General features: G+C 35.8%; 1 protein-coding gene across 2 annotated transcripts in view; it reads right to left on the reverse strand.

Moving 5' to 3' along the window:
• LOC150074877 (microtubule-associated serine/threonine-protein kinase 3-like) overlaps positions 1 to 23498 on the reverse strand; it is a 644779-nt gene that overhangs the window by 207252 nt on the left and 414029 nt on the right. For both annotated transcript variants that reach the window (XM_090389436.1, XM_090389435.1), the window contains one exon: positions 13535 to 13651. In XM_090389436.1, coding sequence (XP_090245562.1) covers positions 13535 to 13651 — 117 coding nt within the window. The remainder of the gene's footprint in view (positions 1 to 13534; positions 13652 to 23498) is intronic.

Consider the following 23498-nt stretch of genomic DNA (forward strand, 5'->3'; position numbering starts at 1 on the left):
TATATATATATATATATATATATATATATATATATATTTGAAACAGAGATAGTTTAATATATTTTTTGTTATTCGTACTAGTATTAGTAATGGCAAATGATGCAAGAAAGCAAGCATATACAGCATCAGCAAAAAAAAAACCACCATTCCCCCTCCCCATTTCACCCATTTATTCTGCGAGTAATGTCGTGTCTAGTTTTCAGTTCATTTTGTTGTTCACGAGTCATAATATATTAACACATAAAATTAATTATATTTATTATTTTTGTCTACAAACATATTGCAATCTGGAAATGATGCTGTGTGACAATCAAGTTTTTTGCTAACATGGGTGAAAGTAAGCATTTTTTGTTAATTTGTATGTGCTGATTATGAATGACAGTAAAAGAGTTTCTATTACATTTTTTTAGAAAAGTGCAAAACCTGTTTTAAAAAAACGAAAATAGCTTCAAAAGCAACGAAATCATTCAAAATCGCATTCTGTACCTTTCCTGGTCGAATTTATTGTAACAAAAGAGACATATCTGTGTTGTTTAATGGTATATTAATACCTCTTTTTAGTTTTATGGCCCTGAGGAGTGGACCTCTGTGAAAGATAACATGTCTACAAGCGTCTTTAGCCTTTAAATGGGCTAATGATGCTTGTAGGCTAGTTTTGATTTGTAAGATCTAGTGGTAGGTTGTGGTGTTTTTAAGATACATTTTGGACTTGTGAAATGGAGCGAAAACACTGTACTTGCATTAATTCGCCAAACAGTTTTTGCTATATTTGTGGGCAATTTACAGTGAAGTCGCAACATCGATCAATCACAGACAAAGTGGAACAAACTTATTATCTTTATTTCTGTTGTCACGTAGGTGAGCAGGATAAAAAGTAGGCACTGCATAACGTGCTACATAAATCTGACTGAATGGATGAAGGGGAATAATTCTAAAATGTCTTTTGCTGTTCCAATGATCTGGGGAGAACCAACAAGTCACCTCGAAGATTGTTATTTCTGCCTCACAAAGAACAAGGGGTTTTTGAGAAAAGATAAAGTTAAAAGAAAATACCCCCCCCCCCCCACACACACACCAGAACTCCCTATTCCTCCACCAAGTTGTGAAGAAATCACTATTCCAGAAGAACAAAAAAGTCACTAGAGCCCATACCTGCTCCCTCAACATCTGCCGATCCTAGTTACAATCCTGAAAATGACAAAACCCCACACTTGAGCAAAAGTGAACTTAATGATTTGGTTAGGGGTTTAAATCTTTCAAAGCAACAGGCTGAGCTATTAGGATGTAGGTTTCAACAGTGAAATTTGTTGGCAAAAACCATGAGAATTTCTGTTTAGAAACCAAAATGAAAATTTTGCAGGTTATTATCAAATGGAAGATTCTCTTTGTGTCTGCAAAAATGTAAATGGATTGATGGATGAAATAGGGTTTGAACACAATCCTGAAGAAATGGAGATTGATTCTTCTAAACCAAGTTTAAAAGCAGTTTTGCTACAAAATGGTAACATCAAACCGTCAGTCCCAGAGCTCATTCAGTGGCTATGAATCAAACCAATGATAGCATGTCATTGCTACTAATATTGTTGGAAAATCTGTGATTTAAAATTAATTGCTTTGTTGCTTGGTCTACAGGATAGTTTTACTAAATATTGTTGTTTCCTGTGTTTATAGGTTAGTTGAGCAGTAAAACATCATTATATTATGATGGAATGGTCCATTAGAGAAGAATACATTCAGGGAAATTCAACATCAAATGCATGCCTTTAGTGAAACCTGAAATGGTGCTTCTCCCGCCTTTGCACATGAAGTCGGGTCTTGTGAAAAATTTTTGTATAAGCTCTGGACAAAAGAAATGAAGGTTTGGAGTACTTAAAAAGCCAGTTTCCAAAAATTAGTGATAAAAAGTTGCAGGAGAGTATATTTGTAGGCCTATAAATTAGATGGCTTTTAAAAGATAAAATCTTTGAAACTAAACTTAACTCCACTGAATTTGCTGCATGGAAATCCTTCAGAGCTGTTGTTAGCATGTTTTTAGGGAATAAATAAGTAGAGAACTATAAAGAGTTGATAGAACAACTGTTGCATAACTATCAAAAGTTAGGATGCCGAATGCTGCTGAAGATATACTTCCTACATTTGCACCTGGACTTCTTTCCCGACAACTTGGGATCTGTCTGTGATGAGCAGGAAGAATGATTCCCCCAAGATATCCACACTATGGAGCAGAGGTATCAAGGACAATGGGTGACAATTGCTGGTTTCTGAGTTGTGTTGTATTACCAAACCCATTAAAATTAAATTAAATTACAATATCCAATAAAATAGTAGCTATACAACTACTTTTCCATTAAGAGGTCTGAGATCCTTTTTTTTTTTTTTTTTTGGCTGAGAGCTTCTTCAGGATATCTGTCTGGAATAGGTTGAATTAAGCATTAAGCATTATGGAAGCTAACTCCTTGCTTCCTGTTAATTGTAGAGCTTCTACAACACTTTATGAAGTAGGCTTTTTTGAAGGTTCTTCCACAGTATGATAAATCTTATGTTTTTGTCAAGTCAACTGTATGTTTCTCTAACATAGGTTGAGTTGCATAAGCAATGGATAAGGCACATAGGGCATCTAGGGTTAGATGTTGATGTTGGTTCCTGGATAGCTTCTGTTTTAGATATTGGCTTCCTGCATAGAATGTGGAGATATTGTGAGTTTTTGTTTGCTTTTGCTATGATGCTGCTAATTCCTAGGATGTATGAAATAATGAGCCTGGTCTTAGGATTGTAGAGGTCTGGAACTGTTGTTTAGGGTTTTGTTGATGATGCTATCCATTAATGCTGTTAAGTCTGTTAATAATGGTTTTCCAAATCTATTACTTTTATGGTTGAGATTTCTGTTCTAGTAATTCTGGCTGGCTGCAAACTTTTAGGGCTCTGTCGACGTAGGTTCTGATGATGATGCTATTTTGGTGGAGAATGATTTGAGGACTTGTAGTTTAGGATGCAGCATCCTCTGTCCTTGGGTTTCCTGTATAGTGTCATCTGTAGACTGTCAGGGTTTCTTGAAATGAGATGTCCAGATTGGGAGTTCGCTTTTCTTCAGTTTCTACCTTAAATTTGATTTGTGGTGGAAGTGGTTGAGGTTTTGGTGGAAGTTGGTGAGTTGATGTTTTCCTTGATTCCAAATGAGGAGGATGTTTTCTGCACATCTGACTCAAAACTTTGATTTTATGAGTAGTTGATTTTGAAAATTTTCTTCCAAATGGCCTATAAAGGTTTCTGCCAGGAGGGGAGATAGGTAGTTGCCCATATTGAGGCCAGCGATCTGGATGTAGAAAGATCCACTGTAGTTGAAGTAGGATTGTCCTGCTGAAAGGTCGATTAGATCTAAGATGTCTGTTGATGCTACGGGCTTTTCTTCCAGTTTCTATATTAAGCCTAGTCTGGCTTCTCAAACTTCAGCCAATGTAGGTTACTAAAGCTGGATATGCTTTCAAGAACTTTTATAGGGATAGTCTTCATTTCTCTTTCTTTCTAGTTTACTTCTAGTTTCCAAATCCTCAAACAATCCATCCTGCTAGAATAGCATTGGGCTTTGATAGCTTAAAAAAACATGTTAATCTTAATTTCTTTCTTTTTCTTTAGTTTGTTTTAATAAATGTTGTCCTCATTCTTCTCAACCTGCAAGCAAGCAAGCAACTAACCAATCCTAGCTACTTGAAAAACATGGACTTCAAAAGATCCCTTTCCCCCCCAAAAAAGTATTTTTTTACATCTTTTCTCCATACTACTGGCCTTTCAGGTAGCATTGTGGTTAGGAACATTAAGAAGGTAACACATGCCATGTGGGTGTGAGGTGGTTCAAATCCCATCACAAAAGAGGAATTGTGTAAGGGTTGGTTCTCATCTCCACCCGGTAGCTTGGGTTTTTTATGAAGCAAACGAGACAAAGAGATAATACAAGTTGTTTGTTTGTTATTTGTTTTTTAGGAGCATTAGCCACTAAGGCCATATTGCTCCGGGATATGCGGTGGTCATTTCCTGACCTTTCCGCATTCTCCGTTTTTGGTGGTCACAGGCTTGAACTCCGGTCTAATCAAGAAGCGTGTGCTATGCACTGCTGCTCCTGCCCACCTGGCTACGGAGGCGCCAGACAATACAAGTAATCCACAGGCATTATATAGTGCCTTGTGACCTTAGTTGTTTTGTGCAAAAATGAATACCCTTTTAATTACCGTCCTCCATGCTAATTAAGTGTCTTTTGGTGTACCATCCCTTAGTCATGAGTGGAAAGAATACAGGCCCTGTGAAAATGCCTCACTGGGCCAGAGCGATTTTCCATGTAGGGGACTCAGACTCCAATTCCAACCCTTACACAACTCTAAGGAAGCCTATTCTTAACCCATCCATGGTACTAGCCTGCTATTAACTTTTTTTCAATAAAAACTATAGTGCGGGTTCCAAATGGAATGTCAAAAGATGGAACAACTTCATCCCATGTATATTTTCTAAAAAATGAAACTTACAAAAGTGAAAGTAAAGTGTGAACAAGGTTCTCTTGTATCCCAATATTTAATGTGTGTGCACTTTAATAGGATCTCCTAAAAAATCATAGAATATGCATTAAAAAATTAAGGTGGCTAGCACACTCCATCAAAAATATAAAATATCAAGAACAGTATTGTGATCACTAAATTCTCAATTAACAGCATGGCACGTTAAAAGTTTTGTCTTGCTTTTGCCATACACTGAATTCTCCTAAAGAATACACCAAATTGTCACTTCCAGCAAAATGTCTTTCACCAAACTGTTGTACAATGAATCATCATGGAATGAATTGATGTGATCTCCATTTTTACATTCAGAGCATTTTATATCTGTCTGTAGACTGTATCACAAAGTTGGCATCTTGGAGGTACTTCTGCTTGGAGAAAGAAAGAAAGAAAGAATGCATGGTATGTGTGTGTCCTATTCTTAGTTTGGCTAAGACTACTTCTTCTTCTCTCCTTAACTTTCTTAAGCTTGAAGACAAAATAAAATTTGTTTGAAGTTTGGCTTTTTAAATCTGTTGTCAAGTAGTTTGGCAGGTTCTTTGAATAACTGGTCTGTAGTCTATGTATACAAAAGTGAAAGTAAAAAATGGCTTTTGATTTAGAAATGTGGTGGTTTTCGCTGCTTTGTATTCGTCTTCATTTTTCACTGCATGTCCTGGAATCCAGTAAAACTATAGGTCTTGTTTCTTTTTTTTGTGAGGTTTATTGCAATCTGACAGATTTGTTGGAGAACTGGATGGGTATAAACAAGAGTGTGTTAAATTGTTGAACTCTTAACTTGTAACTTCATTTTGAACATCTTTTTTTCATGAACTACAGATGTCTTACTGGCCATTTTATTTTATTTCTTCCTTAGTGCATATCCTTAGTTTCAGAAAAGAGTGAGCTCCAAGCCATTAGCAGAATACAAAAATTAGTTATTCTCATTAAGAAGATAACAAGGAGGCTCACAAAAAATTAACCTTTAAATAAATAACTTATATTTCTCTTTAATAGATGGCAAATTCTTCCCTCAACATTAAGCAGCATATTACTAACATTTATTTATTACGATAGGTAAATCTGTTAGTCAACTGTTTCAAAAATGCTTCATTGGCTCTTTTTTTAATGCCTTCATTCAACATTTTGTTCATTAGCATGGCATGCCCTCTATGGCAGTGCTAGAACGAAGTACCAGTGAAAATTGGAAATGTTCAGCTAGAAAGATGATCTATATGTAAGCAACAATGGGAAAATTACTAGCAGATTAAATATTAATATTTATGTGTAAGCATAAATCATTTTAACCACATTTACAAAAGGAAAACAAGTAACTTAATAACAAAAAATGGACTAACAATCTAAGTAAGTGTGTTATCATTCTTCAAGTTTATTGAGTTCATAACATATTGATCTAACAAAATTTTTAAAGCTCATCTCTCTGCTTAATAGTGCTTTCTCTTTTTGCATAAAAGTAATGAGGGAGCTAAGCATCATTCACTATATTGTTAAAATAGTGTCACAGTAATCAATACATAGCAGGATCATAAGCCCTCAGAAAAAAACATGGTTGTGTTCTATGCCAGTGGTGCGCAAACTATGGGGTGTGACCCCCAGAAGGGTCGCAGGATAAATTAAAGGGTTCGTGGCAGTTTTTAAATAAAATTAGTTTTTATGTACATCAAAGACAAAAAAACCTGTTAAAATTACTTTTTCAATACTGTAGGTGTAGAGACATTACTACTCAAACCAATTCTTAGATACGAATGAACCCTACTGCCAAGCTTTATTTTTTAGGGTGGTTTCATGTGTGATGCAGGTGGCTTTCTTACTTATTGTCCTTGTGGATAATATGGCTTAATTTGCTCACTGGCTATGGACACACAGAAAGCAGCTGACCAGTGTGACTTCTCAGTATGTATTACATTGGTGTGCAAAACTTAAGGACCAACACTATTTCTAAAGGTTACAACCACAAAATTTTTACTTGAGGTACTCTTTACTGAACAGAGAAGATTCTGGCCGTCAGCTAATCTGGCAAGAGGTTGGCACATGGTATCGCCCCACAAACATCACTGAAAGGGATTGATATCTAGGTTGAGGACATTATCTTGGATGGTTGTACACAACTCCTGATACTGGAAGGCGGTACTGTAACCGGTGCACACTACTTTACTGAGGTATTCCTTCCCCATGTGCGTCTGTTCCGAGGTGCCATTGGACCTGAGTTCGTGTTTATGGATGATAACGCCACACCCCATCGCACTGGAGCTGTTGATATGCTTTTGGAAAGTGAGCACATTGTTTCATATGGATTGGCTTGCCCATTCCGCCGGTCTAAATCCCATCAAACAAAAATGGGACGCTGCTCTGGGGAGACACTTAGCGGCACGTCCACACCCACCAGAAAATGTTCACCAGCTGAAGATGGCGCTGACAGAGGAATGGACGATGTTACTGCAAGAACTTATCAACAACGCTGTTCTTAGTATGGACAGGCGGTGCAAAACCTGCATCGACATTAGGGGTGGCCATATCTCCTACTGAGGACCACCTCTTCACTTTGTTCCATCTTTGGCAGTGATGCATCTGTATCATGGCAGCCAGTGCTATGTTGCCATTTTTGAATAAAGTCCCTCTGTACCGTTTTGTTTCTGTTGTTGTGTCGATGTTGTTTCCTTCATTTCTGTACCTCATGAGGTTCCTTTGGTATGCGTTTCCCATATCCAGGCCTGCTACAGGTGAAAACGTGACCGGTCCTTAAATTTTGCACACCAGTGTAATACTTCTCAGTACTACTCAATTGCTGAATCGTAATCCCTCTAGCTCTTAATTCGTGCTTCCTACAGCAAAAATTTCTGAAGCTGCCTAAAGGCCAGAGGATCAAATATGCAATGGCAGTAAAAAGCATATCTGTTGCATGTATGCTTTATTCTGCTTCATGATTCGGTGCTTTCACGTCAACTTGGATGTGTTTTTCATTCTTCTGCTACTTTTTACACTGAGTGATCACTGAATTATGACCACCCTTATGAAAATTGAATGCGACCCGTTGACCATGTGAGGTACGAGAGTGCACAGTTAGTCGACCTACGTAGTATAGATAAGATGTTAGTGGTTCTGTAGGTAGTAATATTCAGAGCGTGATGGGTAAAAGGAAGGATTTATCGGACTTTGATAAAGAACAGATTGTGGGGGCTTGACGAGCTGGTGCCTCGATTTCCCAAACGGCTGAACTGCTGGGGTGTTCGAGAGCCACCATAGTTAAAGTGTAACAGGACAGGCGTCAAAATGGTCAAACAACGACTCAACAGGAAAACCACAAACGTCAGCGAAAGGTTGAAGTTAGAGGTGAGCGCTGGTCTGACGACTCGTACAAGCAAAGGGGCGCAGCACTCACTATTCAAGAGTTGATTACCCAATATGGGCCAACCAATACAACATGGGCCAACCTGGAACAATATCCAGCATGACTATGCATCACACGTTCGCATGTATGGGATATACCAGCAGACTACCCCTACGGCATTCTCTCCTAACCAAGATTCATCGGTGTAAAAGACTCGCCTGGTGCAAAGAGCATGCAAGTTGGACGTTAGAAGACTGGAAGAAGGTGTGCTGGTCAGATGAGCACATTGTTTACTCCACACCATGGATGGTTGTGTACGGATTTGGTGTCAACAACATGAGGCTCTTCATTCATCATGCATGGTATTAAAAGTATAGGCCAGTGGAGGCGGTTGTATGGTGTGGGGCATCTTTCATTGGCAGGAACTTGGACCCCTGGTGCATAACAATGTACCACTGGTCTCCACTATCATCAACTGCTTGCTGATCGTGTACACCCAGCTATGCTACACTTTTTCCCGAATGGCAATGGTGTCTTCCCAGATGGCAATGCGCCGAGCCATCGGACACTTGTTGTGCAGGAATGGTTTGAGGAACACAGTTCTGACTTCCAGCATATTGATTGGCCTCCAAAAGCTCCCCCCGATATCAATCCCATAGAGCACCTGTGGGACACTATCGATTGGCATATCAGGCATCTGGATACACCAATCAACCCCATACCTGCATTGCTGGCCACATTACAGATAGCTTGGTTGGCCATACCTCCCGAATACTTCCGACATATTGTTGAATCAATGCCGCGTCGGATAGCTGCTGTACTGAGGGCAAAAGGAGGACCTACGAAGTACTAGATAGATGGTCATAATTCAGTGATCACTCAGTGCATATTATAGTTGTTTTTAAGAAGAAAAAAAATATAAATATTTATATATTTTTGCACAGACAATTGCGTAATCAGAACAAAACAGTTGAGGAGTGACAACAATAATGTTGCTACAGATACACCAGAAGCTGAAAGGGTAAGTTATGTATAATGTGAAAATTTGGACACTAATGTTATTTCAAGTGTAGGGCAACCACCAATTTTTCATAGAGAGCCATCATATTCCAAATCAAAAGGAATGAAAAAGAATAGAAAATATCAAGAAGAATTTATGAAGTACAGCTTTATTTACAGTGTTGTTGATGATGAGCAACATCCTGCATGCATAATATGCTACGAAAAAGTGGGTAACGAAAGCATGAAACCTATTATAAGAAAAAGACACTTACATACGAAACATCCAAAGATAATGAAAAATACTGAATCCTTTTCAAAAGACACACTGACGCCATACAAGGTGTGAAATCATTGCAGTTCCTTGTAAAGCTTTTTGAGCATCGTTAGAAGTTTCATATTTAACAGGAAAAAATTTGAAATCATACTATTGCTGAATCCAATGTTCTCTCTGCTGCAATAAAAATGATTTCAATTATGCATGGAGAAAAGTACAGCAATGATTTAAATACCATTTTTCTATCCAGAGAGACAGTTATCGCAAACAACATAAAATTCAATTTATTAAATCGATTGAGAGAAAGTCCAATTTTTGCAATACCGTTAGATGAATCCACAGATATTTAAAATCTTGATTTTAAATATCTGTGAACAACTGATTTGCAATTCGTACTGATGGTGCGGCTGCATTAACAGGATAAAACAAAGGTTTAAAAGGCAAAGTAAAGGAAATTGCTCCAAATATAGTTTTCAATCATTGCATTACACAAAGTAGCAAAAGAAATGCAAACTGATTTTCACGAAGTTCTGAAAGATGCTATAAGTGTGATCAACTATCAAAAAGCAGTAGCTTAAATAGCAGACTTTTCACAATGCTTTGTAATGAAATAGGATGAAATGCTTTTTATATATGAAAGTGGGTGGTTGTCCAGTGGTAAAGTGTTGCTTTTTGACTTCAAACATCAAGTTTTGTTTTTATCAGATAAAAATCAGAACCTTGCTCAATTGTTCACAAATAAAAAATGGCTTGGAAAACTTAGTTCCCTTGCTGATATATTTGAAAAACTTAATGATTTAAAGTCTTCAAAGGACAGGGAACAAATATATTAATACTCAGTGATAAAACAGAAACTTTCAAATGGAAGCTTAATCTTTGGAAAACTGAATTTGACCGTAATAATACTGAAATGTTCGCATGCACTTTTGATTTTGTTATAATATTGACATTTTCAATTTAGGAATATCATTGCCACCCACCTAACAATGCTAATTAAGAATATTTCCAAATGATTTAATGTATCTCCAGAAAAAAAGTTGTATTGGATTCGCGATCACTTTGCTTTTGATATTTCTTCATGTCCCAAAATTATTTATTTGTTTGCTGAATTACCATTCAGCAAAAGGAAGACCTTATCAACCTGTAGTCTGATGAAGCATTACGTGCTCTTCTCAAGACTACTTGGGAATAAGTTTGGCATTCTCTTCAAGATGAGCATCCAGAATTATCGAAATTGGCGATAAAAACATTGCTACCTTTCGGGTCTACATATTTATGCGAGGTTGGTTTCTCAAAATTAACAGCTATATAACAAAACAGCATTCCAAACTTGATCCAGAAGATGACATGAGATTAGTAATTTCAAACATCGCGCCAAATATGGACCAAATATTATTGGTTATCCAAGCTCGTCCTTCTCATTAATTGTTTTGTCTTGTAATTGTTCATTTTTCATTGTTTTGTAATCTTAATCTACTTCTCTCTCTCTCTCTCTCTCTCTCTCTCTCTCTCTCTCTCAGGGTAATTCAAAAAAATTTTTTTATTTGGCTGGTGCAGCATAAGCCTCAGGCTTATGCTGCACCATATGGCTAATAATAATAATTGAAGAATAAGAATTTGATTTGTTGTTTTTGCTGTATTCAATTAAAATATTAATTATTTTAATGTGTAAATTAAAAAGGAAACAATTTTTTTATTCCTTTCTCTGTACTTGAATAAAATTTTCTACTACATAACTTATAAAATGCCATTGTTCTCTTCTAAAAATCTGGTCATCTTACCTCGGGATTTACATTGAGGGGTCGCGTTAATTTTATCTTTAATACGGGGGGGGGGGGGTCACAAGTGGAATAAGTTTACGCACCACTGTTCTATGCTAATCAGAGCAGGGAAAAATGTCAGCCATGTCATTTTTCCTTGATTCCAATGTGGCAAGCAATCTAGCAGACATGAATATAAAATTGTAATTCAAAAAGGTAATGTAGCATCTGTACCCAGACAGGACAGGATGAATATTTGTTGATTTAGTCTCTACCTAACTTAAAGATTTGCTAAATACATTTTTTGTATTGACAAGGTTTGTATATGATGCAAGGCTAACTTAATAGCATACAGTTTAGAAGTATACAGCTTAGCATGATAGCTTATGATGCAATCCAGGGGAATCTTCTTATATATCACAGTGTTTTGAAAGCTAGAGGCTCTTCTAACTCTCTACCATAGGTGTAGATTGGTAAGAAGTCTAAGTATTCAGCCCTGAGTGCTGAACTTAGAGCTAGATATTTTCAAAAGACAATGTGAAATTATATTTTGTGCAGCCCTTTGTGTAATTATAAACTCGTAAGATTGACTTCTGTTCCAGGGATGTCAAATTAAGTGGCTATGGGGGGGGGGGTCACAATGAAATTGGATTCAAAATAAATTCTGACATCTTACGCTGAAGATTTTAATAAAGCTTCTGATACTATTCCACATGAACTACTTCTATACAAATTAGTGGAAAGTGGCTTTAGGGGATGCTGCTGTGGATAAAGGAATGGTTTAGGGACAGGAGACAGATTGGTTAATAAAGGCCACTGTTCTTTGTGAACTAATGTTCACCAAGAGCAGTGGCCTTTAATAACCATTATAATGGTGGTCCATCAGGGACTGGTGTTGGGCTGCTTACTGTTTTCGACATTTATTAATGATAGTGATGGAGGCATGTTAAGTTTAATATCTAAGTTTGTTGATGATTCTAAGATTGGTGGGAAGGAGTCCTGAAGGGGAATCAGGGTATGCTTCTGCAACAAGACCTAGAAAAATGAGGCAGATGGGCTGAGAAGTAGCAACTGCGGTTTGAGAGAGTATAAACACTTAGAGGAGCCCACATAGCTGTGGAATGCACAATGTGAAGGAGTGGGCTGCATCCAGCCCATGTTTAAGAAATGGCAACTGTGGAAACTTGATGAATGCAAGGTACTGATTTAGGTAGCAGTAATTCCAAAATAACATACCATTTTGCTGGTGCTACAATCAGGTAGTCAAAACTTTATCGGCCTAGGGATAACTGTAGAATCTGACATGAAGGGCTTGGAACAGCACAACTAGGCTGATATTAATGCTCAGGGGAGTTCTGTCATGGATATACAGGAATTTTGCCAGAAGGAAAGGAAGATGATTATACCGTCATATGGGACGCCATTTAGGCCACATCTTGAGTGCTGTATACAGATTTGGAAGCTTCATTTCAGGAAGGATGTGGATTTGTTGAAATGGGTACAGAGAAGAGCAACAACAAAATTAGTCAGGGATACTCTCATAAAGAAAGAGCAGTTATGCAAACTGTAGAAACTATGCACCTGTGAAAAGACATGATCAAAGTGCTTAAGGCTTTAAATGGATTATGTACACTAAATGCTGATGGCATCCTTACTCTTTCTTGGAAACATATAATGGGACAAATTTAAATAAAAAAAAAAAAAAAAAAACCGATACTTGAAGTGTAGATGTGTGAAAATTTTCATTCAGTCAGAGTAACTGTTGGAATAAATTAACATCTGGTTTTGTGCAAGACAGTAGTATGAATAAATTAAAAGGAGGATTGGATACATTTTTAGAAGGGATGGTCAAAATAAATGAGTAGCAGTGTATGTTTTTTTTTTTTACTGATGATGTATTACAATGGCCACATGGTGCAAGGAAGCCTATAGCACCACACACACACACACACACACACACACACACACACACACACACACACACACACACACACACACACACACACACACAATAAAATAATAATAAAAAAAATAATTAATAATAGAAAATGAAATAGACAACTTATGCATTTCCCTCTTCCCGTAGGTATCTATCCAGCTGACCTTTGAATTTACCCCCAAACTGTTAGCCTCTACCACACATGTAGGTAACTTATTCCAGTAATGTATTAACTCACTGGCTAAAATAAAACTTCCTGTAATCCAGTCTAAACATCTATCCCCCCAACTTGAAATAGATTGACTATTATAGCCTCTAGTTCTAGAATCATGTATAACCATGAAAATTTCATCCTCATTCATTTTACTTATACCTCTCAGAGCTTTGAATACCTCAATCAAGTTGCCTCTAAGGTGCCTAGTCTCCAAGCTCTGCAACCCACATATTCGAAGTCTATCCTCATATAGACAACTTTTACTGATCTCACCAGGTGAGTTACCTGTCTTTGGACCCTTTCAAGAAAATGTCTTTCTTTAGGTGCAATCTCCATACTTGAACAAAGAGTTTGCTTCCTTGCATCATTTTGTCACTACTAATACTAATTATTTAAACAATCTAATAGCATTTGTATTTAATATAAAAGTGAATAATGAAATATGAAAGATTTTGTTTAGTAATAAAAAAAATTACCATAGCCTTGTCGGAGAATTACTTCGGGAGCAATATACTCTGGAGTTCCATACACTTGTTTGTCAGTGAACTGTTTTGTTTCTCTGTCCATATAACCTTCATATAAATTGGTAGCCACTGTTGAAACAAAATGTTATCATTGTTATTAAATCTTTATTGCCTGAACAATGTCCAAAAAATACTACTATCCTTAATGGCTAGTTATTGCTTAGTAGCCAGAAAAAAGCAATATATGGGGAGGGCACAGGATGCTGCTCTGCCTCTCACATGCAGGGAAACAGAACATAACGAATACATTAATGAAAAAAGGATAAAAACAATCTAACACATTACATACAGCAGAAGCCTTCATAAGTGATCAGGACCAGTAGTTGCTCCATTAATTGAAAAAGTCAGTTAAGTGCCAATCACAAAAAGTATACCTACATAACTTTAGAATTTTATTCTCACTTAAAACATATGCAGGTATATTCATTTACATAAAATCAGTAATTTTCATCTGTTTAGATTATGAAAGTTGAATGTTGAAAATCAAGCTGTTCTTCAACATAATGTAAAGCTGTATCTAGGGCATTTTTGGCAGCTGCACTACGATTTACGATTTGATTTAATCTCTTCTTCACATTTAGATTATTTGTTTCCATGTGGTTCTTAATTCTTTTATATTTTTTATAATCATTTTTCCACTATGTACACTGACTTATGTGCATTGATGAACTCGAAATTAGGACTAATGTATGTGCTTTGAAGCAGAATTACTTAATAGTCAAAATGTATCTTGAGTGATATTTTTACCTACTAATCACTAACACTGTTGGTGTAAAATGTGGTATTCATGCTCTGTGTAAAAGTAGGTGATGTACGTGACTGCAGAGAAGAGTAAGATAAAAACTATATGTAGGAAAGAGATCACAGTGATCTTAAATAAAAATGTATTTGACTTTCTAATAGACATTCTAAAGAGTAAATGATCTTTCAAGAAGGTAACTAAAAGTAAAAGTAAGTAAGACTGAGTCAAATGTATATGACTTTCTAACAGAGAAATATTCTGAAGAGTAAATTTATCTTAAAGAAGGTAACTCTTCTAAGGTATAGTCTAAGTATAACTGAACATTGGAAAAAGTTGCATTCGTTAATAAAGGAAAGGCACTGTTGGAAAAAACAATCATTTTGAATTCTTTCCAACATCTGTTATACCTTGGAACACTTAATAATAAATTGTGTTTTCCCTAGATTTTTTTCTGTACTTGTAATGCCAAGTTTTTATGGAAATGCAAAAGAAATATGGGACAAAATATTATGTTCTTGCAATTCGGAAATTAGGATCTACAGTTGAAGCATTTTAAATAGAAGTGGTATTGAATAAATTAACTTTTTTAAAGGAATTGGGATGTGGAGGAACATTATACAGAAAGAGATACTTTAAGAAAATAAATATGTATACCCGAAAAAGTATGTAAAAATATAAATTATTCATCTTTAGAAGTTTACTAACATATGCAAAAATCAGCAATGAATGGACTCCGTTATTCAAAGAGTGTTCCCCCCCTAATAAATTGTACTTTCTGTAAAGAAATATTTGAAGATATTACATATACTTTTTGTTTGTGTTGATTTTATATTTATTTATTTAAATATAAGCATATGCAAAGTATATGCTTATATTTTTTATAACATAGAATCTGCCCACTGCTGATTTTTGTGAATGGTATTCAATTTGTAAAGACAAATAATTTATATTTTTAAAAACTCAGGAAACTGAGAGTTGAAATTGCAATGCTCTAGGAAGTTATCATGGTGTGTGTGTGTGCACACCATGATAACTTCCTTGTTAAATGACCTTAAATCTTCTGCAAATTTTTGGGCAGCAGGCTGACCAGTGAATAATTACTCAGTACTAATAATTAATACTTGCTTAGACATAATTTTATAACATTCCAAGCTTTCTATCACTTAGTATAAAACTTTTTGCACCATCAGTCTTTTTATGGAAGGCCAAGACCTTTGCTTTTGTACTGCTTGTGTGTATCCACTGATTAGAGTTCTACATTCTTTTATCTAATAAACTACAGCCACTTCCCGGCTTATGTAATACCCAACTTATGTAAATTTGACTTTATGTAAGTTTATGCCGGCTGGTGCTAACTTAAAAAAAAAATTATGGAAATGTATTTTTCATCCCGTAGTAATAAATGGAGGTATAGTGAAAATATAATGTGAACCCAATAACAATTTTTTTTTTTTTTTTTTTTTTTGTAATTCGTTCCAAGACCTTGGAAGTTGAAATTTTCGCTATATAACTAAGCTATTTATCTCTCTAAAAGGTCACTTTTATAATGTAAATTGCATTACACTTTCGTTAATCATATGTTCCATTATGAGAATCAATTTTGAAAGCCTTTGTGATATTTTTCTAAATCACATCTAGAAGTCACTATCATAAAACAATAAAAGCTATTTGCACGTTCCAGTTTATTGGGTTTTCTGTTAGTGCAATCTATTATAACTGGGTAGTAAACTCGATCTCATTGCCTGTGCAATAATACCGATAACTGAAATTCTGTGGGTTTTTACGTTCCAGTATTGCAGTGAAATGAGTTCCCCTTCACTGAAATCTTCAATCATATAAAAAAAAATAAATTTTCAGAATCTTCTCTTCATTCCTATTTATTTATTATAATGGTGAAAGGAAAGGGACCAACGGAAAGTGCAAGTGCTGGGAAATGAAACAAAAGTGATTTAGAAATGAAGATGATTAATTAAGAAGTACAAAGCAGGACAAAGTTTGTCATCTATTGCATGGAATTAGGTCTCGCTGCTTCAATAGTGAATACTATTTTAAGGGACAGTGCATGTATAAAAGAACATGTTAAAGGATCAACGCATTTAAGGTCAACAGTGATCACAAAACAGCATTCAGGCGCTATATCGAAGATGGAAAAGCTATTAATAATATGGATGGAAAATTAGATTCAGAAGCAAGTGCCCCCCCCCGAGTCCAATGACCACTCAAGCAAAAGCAAGAAGTATTTATGAAGATATTAAGAATAAGTATGGTGAAACCCAAGCCAAGTTTGTGGCAAGCAATGGGTGGTTTAATAGGTTCAAGCATTGCACTGGTTTCCAAAACATTAAAGTGTGTGGTGAAGTTGCCAGTGCCGATTCTGCAGCTGCAGGGAAATTTTGTGATGTATTGGGAAAAAAAAAAAAAAAAAACCTTCTAAATCTCCACACTCTTCAACTTCCGCAGCGGCGTGCTTATCAGCTGGAGAGTTAATTCTGGAAACGATGCTCAAAAGATAAAACTTGCTGACATTATGCATGTCTCCTCTCTCGTTTTGTAATTTTATAATTTTGAAATTTGTGTAATTTTTCCAGCGCATGAGATAAAAAAATTGAATAAATAATTCTGTTTATGTGTTCATCAAACATTTCTTTTTTGCTTCACTCAAATTCAGTGCACATAGTTGTGAGTGCTGCATAAGCACTCGCAACTAAGCACTTCCGACTTACGTAAGTCGGGGAGTGGGTGTATATATTTTCTTTCACAAACTACAACCATGATGCATTGTCTTCTATCTGTCATTTTAGCTACCATGGTTTCTTTCAAGTGGAGTTAGAATTTAATGACTCTTGTGAAACAAACTGAGTGCAAAATCCATCTAGATTTTTTATTTCTCCCAATCTCCTTACCGAAACCCAATTCACCATTTGATGAATTGGGTTTAAAACATAATTTTTAGAACATACTCTCTTATTAAGAGAGTATGTTTTAAACAGGGAAGTGTCGGGAGCATGTTGGTTAAGCAGAGGTTGCTTAAGTGGGCATCTACTGTACAAAGATAAAACTACATTAAGAATATGAGTATGGTATGCAATATTTTCAGAATCTTCTCTTCATTCCTATTTACTTATTATAATGGTGAAAGGAAAGGGACCAACGGAAAGTGCAAGTGCTGGGAAATGAAACAAAAGTGATTTAGAAATGAAGATGATTAATTAAGAAGTACGAAGCAGAACAAAGTTTGCACACTGAAAAGTTGATAAATTTTTAGGGAAACAAATTTTATGTACTACTGGGTATTTCAATTAAAAGGTATTAGGATTTGCCTAACTTATTGGGTAATTGTACTATTTATTATTTTTTTTTTTTGATGTAATTTGGCTGAAATTTTTGAAATTTATGGTATTGAGCATATTACAGTATTACATGATTTCTAAATTTAAATCTTGCATAATCACCCATTTCTTGATTAATCAAGGGAAAAAAAAATTATATATATATGTATGTATGTAACTGCCTTCATAAGCTAGCTGTTCAATACGACTAAACATACATGCCGAACAGTAAGCATCACATATCACGTTTTCCTTTTTTCCCCTTCAAATGAAACTGGTTTACGTGAATTTCAGATGTACCAATTAGGGATCACAAATCTGAATGCTAATACCTAGCCCAATTTTAGCATTATGTTCAAAAATTTCTCCCTAAAAATAACAAAAGGAGGACCAGATAAAATATAACCTAAACCAGAAAATAAGAAATAAAACCTGGGGTAATAACTGAAACACCTTGCATATAATACTAAAATTACAGAAACAGACACAAATCCATACATAAAAATAAAAAGTAAAGAAAGGTTGATTAAACAGAAAAGTACATATTATAGAAGAGAAATATTAATTAAAGAAACAACATTATAATTATAAACTGGCACTGGGCTAGTTGTGGTCCAATGGTTGTCACGCACATTCATAAGTTTGAGCCAGTATGCTGCCACAAAAATGCACAACCCATTGTGATTGTGCTGTTAAAATCCAGCAACCTTTAAATAATTCAACAGGTACGTAGTCATGATGAATTAGTAAATTCTTCCAGCTTCAGCTGTAGAGAATAAATGGAAATTTATGATGTACATAAGAAAAAAAAAAAAAAAAAAAAAATTCTACTTATTTACTGAAAAATGTCTATATAGTATGCACTGATGCTGTTATTTCAAACTGTATCTGTAAATTTCAAAAGCAAACTATTTACTTCTAAAAATTAAAAGCTTATAATTTCATGATGATAGAAATTGGCATATCAACTTTGTATGTATGATTGTTGATTGTAGGTTGCTAATAGGAGCAAGAGCAACCATTGTGGAAATTACATCATGGAATTTTGTTACTAAAGAAATGTCTGATTATAGCATAACAGAAGTTCAATTAACACCAAAAAATAAACTTTCATGAAGCTACGAAAAGTTTGTCACATTTATATTTAAATTTAATCATGCGGATACAATAAAAATAGAACATTAGCAGGTATTTTAGCTGACTTTCTCCACTTATGCTTGTAATAAAGGCATGAAATAATTCAAAATTTTTCACCTTTTTTGAATCCAACTTTATTTTCAATCTGTTATCAACAAAAATGTGAAAAATCCATTTTTACATTGAAAAAGTATGTTTTTAATAAATTTTTAAAATACACCCCCACAATGCACTTTAGATGTGTTTTTATCTTTTTTATTAATGCACACATGTGGGCATTATCTTCACTGTCAATGAGTCAAAACTAAAATAAACAAGAATCAAAAAATCCATGTGCTTCAGCAGTTTGATGGCGATAAATGTAAAAAACATCTCATGCAAATGAAGCATTAGCATTGCAAGTCATTATGTAAAATGAACTGTGGAGCCATCATGATCTCACTGATTAGACAATAAAAAGCTACTAATCTTAACCTTATGTTTTAGAGCATCTGATAATTATGAGCAAGAAGAGGCTTAACAAAGCCTTAAACTTTCTTGTTTTTTTATGGCCAAATTACTTCAATAAAAAAACAGTTAATGATACAAATTGAAAGTCAAACCAATAATGAAATAAAACTAAAATTCATGATGACACCACTTTAATAGATATTTTTATTTTCAAATTAAAGTTATTTTGGTGGATAATCACTAGCAGTGAGGATTAATTTACAAATGCAATTATGGCAGTTTTTCATTGTGTGTGTGTGTATGTTTTAGAAACTTCATGCATAAAATGCAATACTTAGGAAGGTTCCCTGAAGTGAGAAATAGCGCAATATTGCTTTGCCATTGAAATATTGCAAATTCAACTACTCTATTGGAATAAAGCAAAATCTTTCAATAATAGTTTAACTTCTGGACAGTTCAGCAGAGCATTGTTCAAATTCAGAACTCTGGTGATGGCTAAGTTCCTGTGTTGTTAGGTTGTGTGTGTGTGTGTGCAAGATTTTTGAAATTCCATAAGACTTTCAGTGATATTCTGTTCCTTGTTTACTCAGCATGCATGTGCACACATGTACACACAATTCCCAATACCTTTCAATAGACGTGATTTCTACGATTTTTTCATTAAAAATTTCAGAAATCTTGGTCAGTTATGAAAAAGAAAAATTTCAGAATCCAAGCCTAATGTCAATAATTGTACGCATGCTGAAAAATATAAATTTAAAATTAGCATGTAAGAAATGTAAACTGATGGTTTGATCCTTCCTGACAAATTAATATCACATCAAGTAATTAATTATGATAACAAAATTTTATTTCCCTTTATTTTATTTTATTATAGAAATTCATTTATTAGATATTAAGAATGCAAAGAAAGGTGTATTCAATATAAATATATGATTCATTTTTTTAAATGTCACATCAAATTAAGGAAAGCAACAAAAAAGCAAATTAAGGAAAGCAACAAAAATAAATAAAATAATTATTTATCACCTGGTAGTAATAGTATTAGTAGAGGCATACGATGCAAGAAAGCAAGATTATGCAGCATCATCCAAAAAAAAAAAACCCTCCCATTTCACCCCTCCATTCATTCCAAATGCCTTTCCAGCTCAGCCTTAAATTTATTTAGGCAATTAGCTTTCACAAAAAAAGATGGAAGCCTGTTCCACCAATCAACTACCCGCCAGCTAAAGACAAATTTCCACACATCTATTCTACAACTATCTTTCCTCAATTTGAAACTGTGCCGCCTCAGGTTCCTAGTCTGAGCAAGAGGAAGAATCCCATCAGCTTGTTCAACCTATTCAAGGCCTGATACAGCTCAATCAGATCACCTCACAGGTGCCTAGTCTCCAGGCGCTGCAATTTGCAGAACTTAAGCCTTTCTTGGTAAGAGCACCCCTTTGTTCCCCTCAATAATCTTGTTGCCCTTCTTTGTACTCGTTCTAGCAAATCCACATCTTCCTAACATAAGGCCCTCCAGACCTGTACATGGTACTCTAAGTGTGGCCTGGCCAATCAGTTTACATTACCTTGTATAACAGGATAATCATCTCCCTGTACCTGCTAGCAAAATTCCTATATATCAATTGACAAGACTCCATGACCAACCCTGGCAGCCTGTCTGCACTGCTCAACGAACTAGATATTTGACTGCACAATTACCCTCAGGTCTTTTTCACTTTCCACTTCCCCGAGTGTAGTACCACACAGTTGGTACGTTTCTCTTTGGATATTGCTACCCACAGGCAGTACTTTGCATTTGTCAATGTTAAACTTCAGTTGCCACTTCTCAACCCATTTTCCCAACTTATCTAGATCCAGTTGGAGTAGCATACTGTCTTTACTGTCATTAACAACCCTGCCAACCTTTGTATCATCTGAAAACTTGGACATCAAACACAATATACCTTCATCAATATCATTGATAAATATAAAAAACAACAATGGGCCCAACACCGAACCCTGGGGGAACTCCACTGATAACATTTGTCCACAAAGAGCAGTGTCCATTGATTACCACTCTCTGTCTTCTACCACTCAACCATCCCTTTTATCCATTGTAGCAATTTAACCTTAATGCCATACCTCTCCAATTTGCACAGCAGTCTTTCATGCGCAACAGTATCAAGAGCTTTCCTGAAATCCAAGTATATGATATCAAAATTATTTTTGGCATTTGGTTCCTTCACCACATCATAGTAGCTAATCAAATTGGTCACACAAGATCTCCCTTTAACAAACCCATGCTGTGTCTTAACTATTAATGCAGTCTTGTCAATATGATCCTGCAATGCTGCTTTAAACAGTGATTCCATTATTTTCCCTGGAATAGAAGTTAAACTAACAGGTCTGTAGTTACTTGTGTCACCTTTTGAACCCCCCTTTGTGAATTGGTGATACATTTGCACACCTCCAGTCCATGGGGACCTCCTCCGAATCCAAGGAAGCTCTCATAATTATGGCTAAGGGTTTGCTTACTTCCTTTTCTGCCTCCTTTAATATAACTGGATAGATCCCACTCACCCCAGATGCCTTCCTTATGTTTAACTTCAACAATTGCTCCTCCACTTTGCTCTCAGTTATTACAAAATTGCTTAGCTCCCTGTTAGCATTTGATAAACTTCTAGCACTCCCCTCATTGAATGCAACTCCTCATGTGTGAATGTAGATGCAAAATACTCATTCAGTTTATCAGCTACCTGAGCATTACCATCAATAATCAACCCATCTATGCTAAGTGGTCCAATCTGATTCATCCCTTTCCTTCTAGAGTTTACATAAGTAAAGAACTCTTTGCTATTTTTCTTTGCATCCTTTGCCCAAGATTTCTCGTAAGCTGCCTTCGCCTCCTTTGTGACTTGATTACAGACTAGTTTATACCTGCCATAGGCTTCTGTCACCTGATACTTTATATGCATCCTATACATTTTTCTTCTCTACCACGACCCTCATTAATTCATCTGACATCCATTTAGGCCTAAACCTTGAACAGTATTTCTTAGTTGGAATGAAAAGCCTAGTATCCTCCAAAATTAAGTCAAATTTACAATTCAAGATGGCAATCTCATCAGTTGATCCCACTGTAGAGAATTTAAAAACTGTCTGAGACCTCTGTAGTCACCTTTATGAAAGCAAAAGCCCTTCCCTTTAGCCTTGATGGTAGTTACATCTTTAATTAATTGCCACATCAATACATTGTAATCACTGTCATCCAGTGGTTCTTTTATCTGCAAATTCTTAATGCATGAATAATCACTGCTGATAATCAGATCAAGAGTATACCTCCCTCTAGTACCTCTCGAACATGTTGCTGTAGAAAACAGTCATCCAATAAATCCACAAATGTCTTGCTAGTGTGTGAGTGACCAACCCACAAGTTCCAGTCAATACCTGGAAAGTTCAAATCCCTCATTATAAGACATTCTGATTTACTGGCCTACTCTCATTTTTACTTTCCCAGTGCTTATTTCACACCAAACAGACTCGACATTGCATTGTCCACCAACATAAATTGGATGCACTTCCTTAGATTTTATGTGTTTCTTAACCAGCAGCATAACTCCTCCTCCCTTCCTGTACACATTGTACTCCCCAAATTCCAATTCTGCACTGCTTATATCTGTGTGACACCACGTCTCTGATATTCCAACAATATCTGCTTTTGATGTCTTGACTAGCACTTCAAGCTCATCAAATTTATTAACTATACCCCTAGCACTGGTGTACATGCAATATACATGCACCTGTTCCTACTCTTGGTTACCCTAACACAGCTCATGTATTTACTTGTTCAATGATGACTCCCAGCAGCTCTTGAAGTCCCCAGAAACTTGCTCTCTATCATTCTAATTGGAGCAGTGCAAGAATCACTTTTGCCTCTGCCTGCGGCCACTTAACTTTTTAGTCTGTGAATTCCCCCCCCCCCCCAATCTAGCAGTTTTCTGACCCACTTAACACTGCCTTGATAGCACCAGCAAATATTCTTGCACCCTTTCTATTTCCCATCCCTGTAGAAGCAGTCTCTCCTGTTTGCAAGCACAGACCATGCTGAAAAAAATTCTAACCCGTGAGCCTCGCACAATCTTTCCAGGGCCGAATTGATTGACTAGGCTCTCATCATATATTCCCTCATATCATGTCTGGGTAGAATTGCAGACACTTTCAAATTTAACCCTAACTCTCGACTTTTTTCCAGCATTGACCTGTACTTGTAAAG

Source organism: Mastigoproctus giganteus, unplaced genomic scaffold (genome assembly GCF_048544385.1).
Source record: "Mastigoproctus giganteus isolate SK-2022 unplaced genomic scaffold, ASM4854438v1 scaffold_18, whole genome shotgun sequence".
Classification (NCBI taxonomy): Eukaryota; Metazoa; Arthropoda; class Arachnida; order Uropygi; family Thelyphonidae; genus Mastigoproctus; species Mastigoproctus giganteus.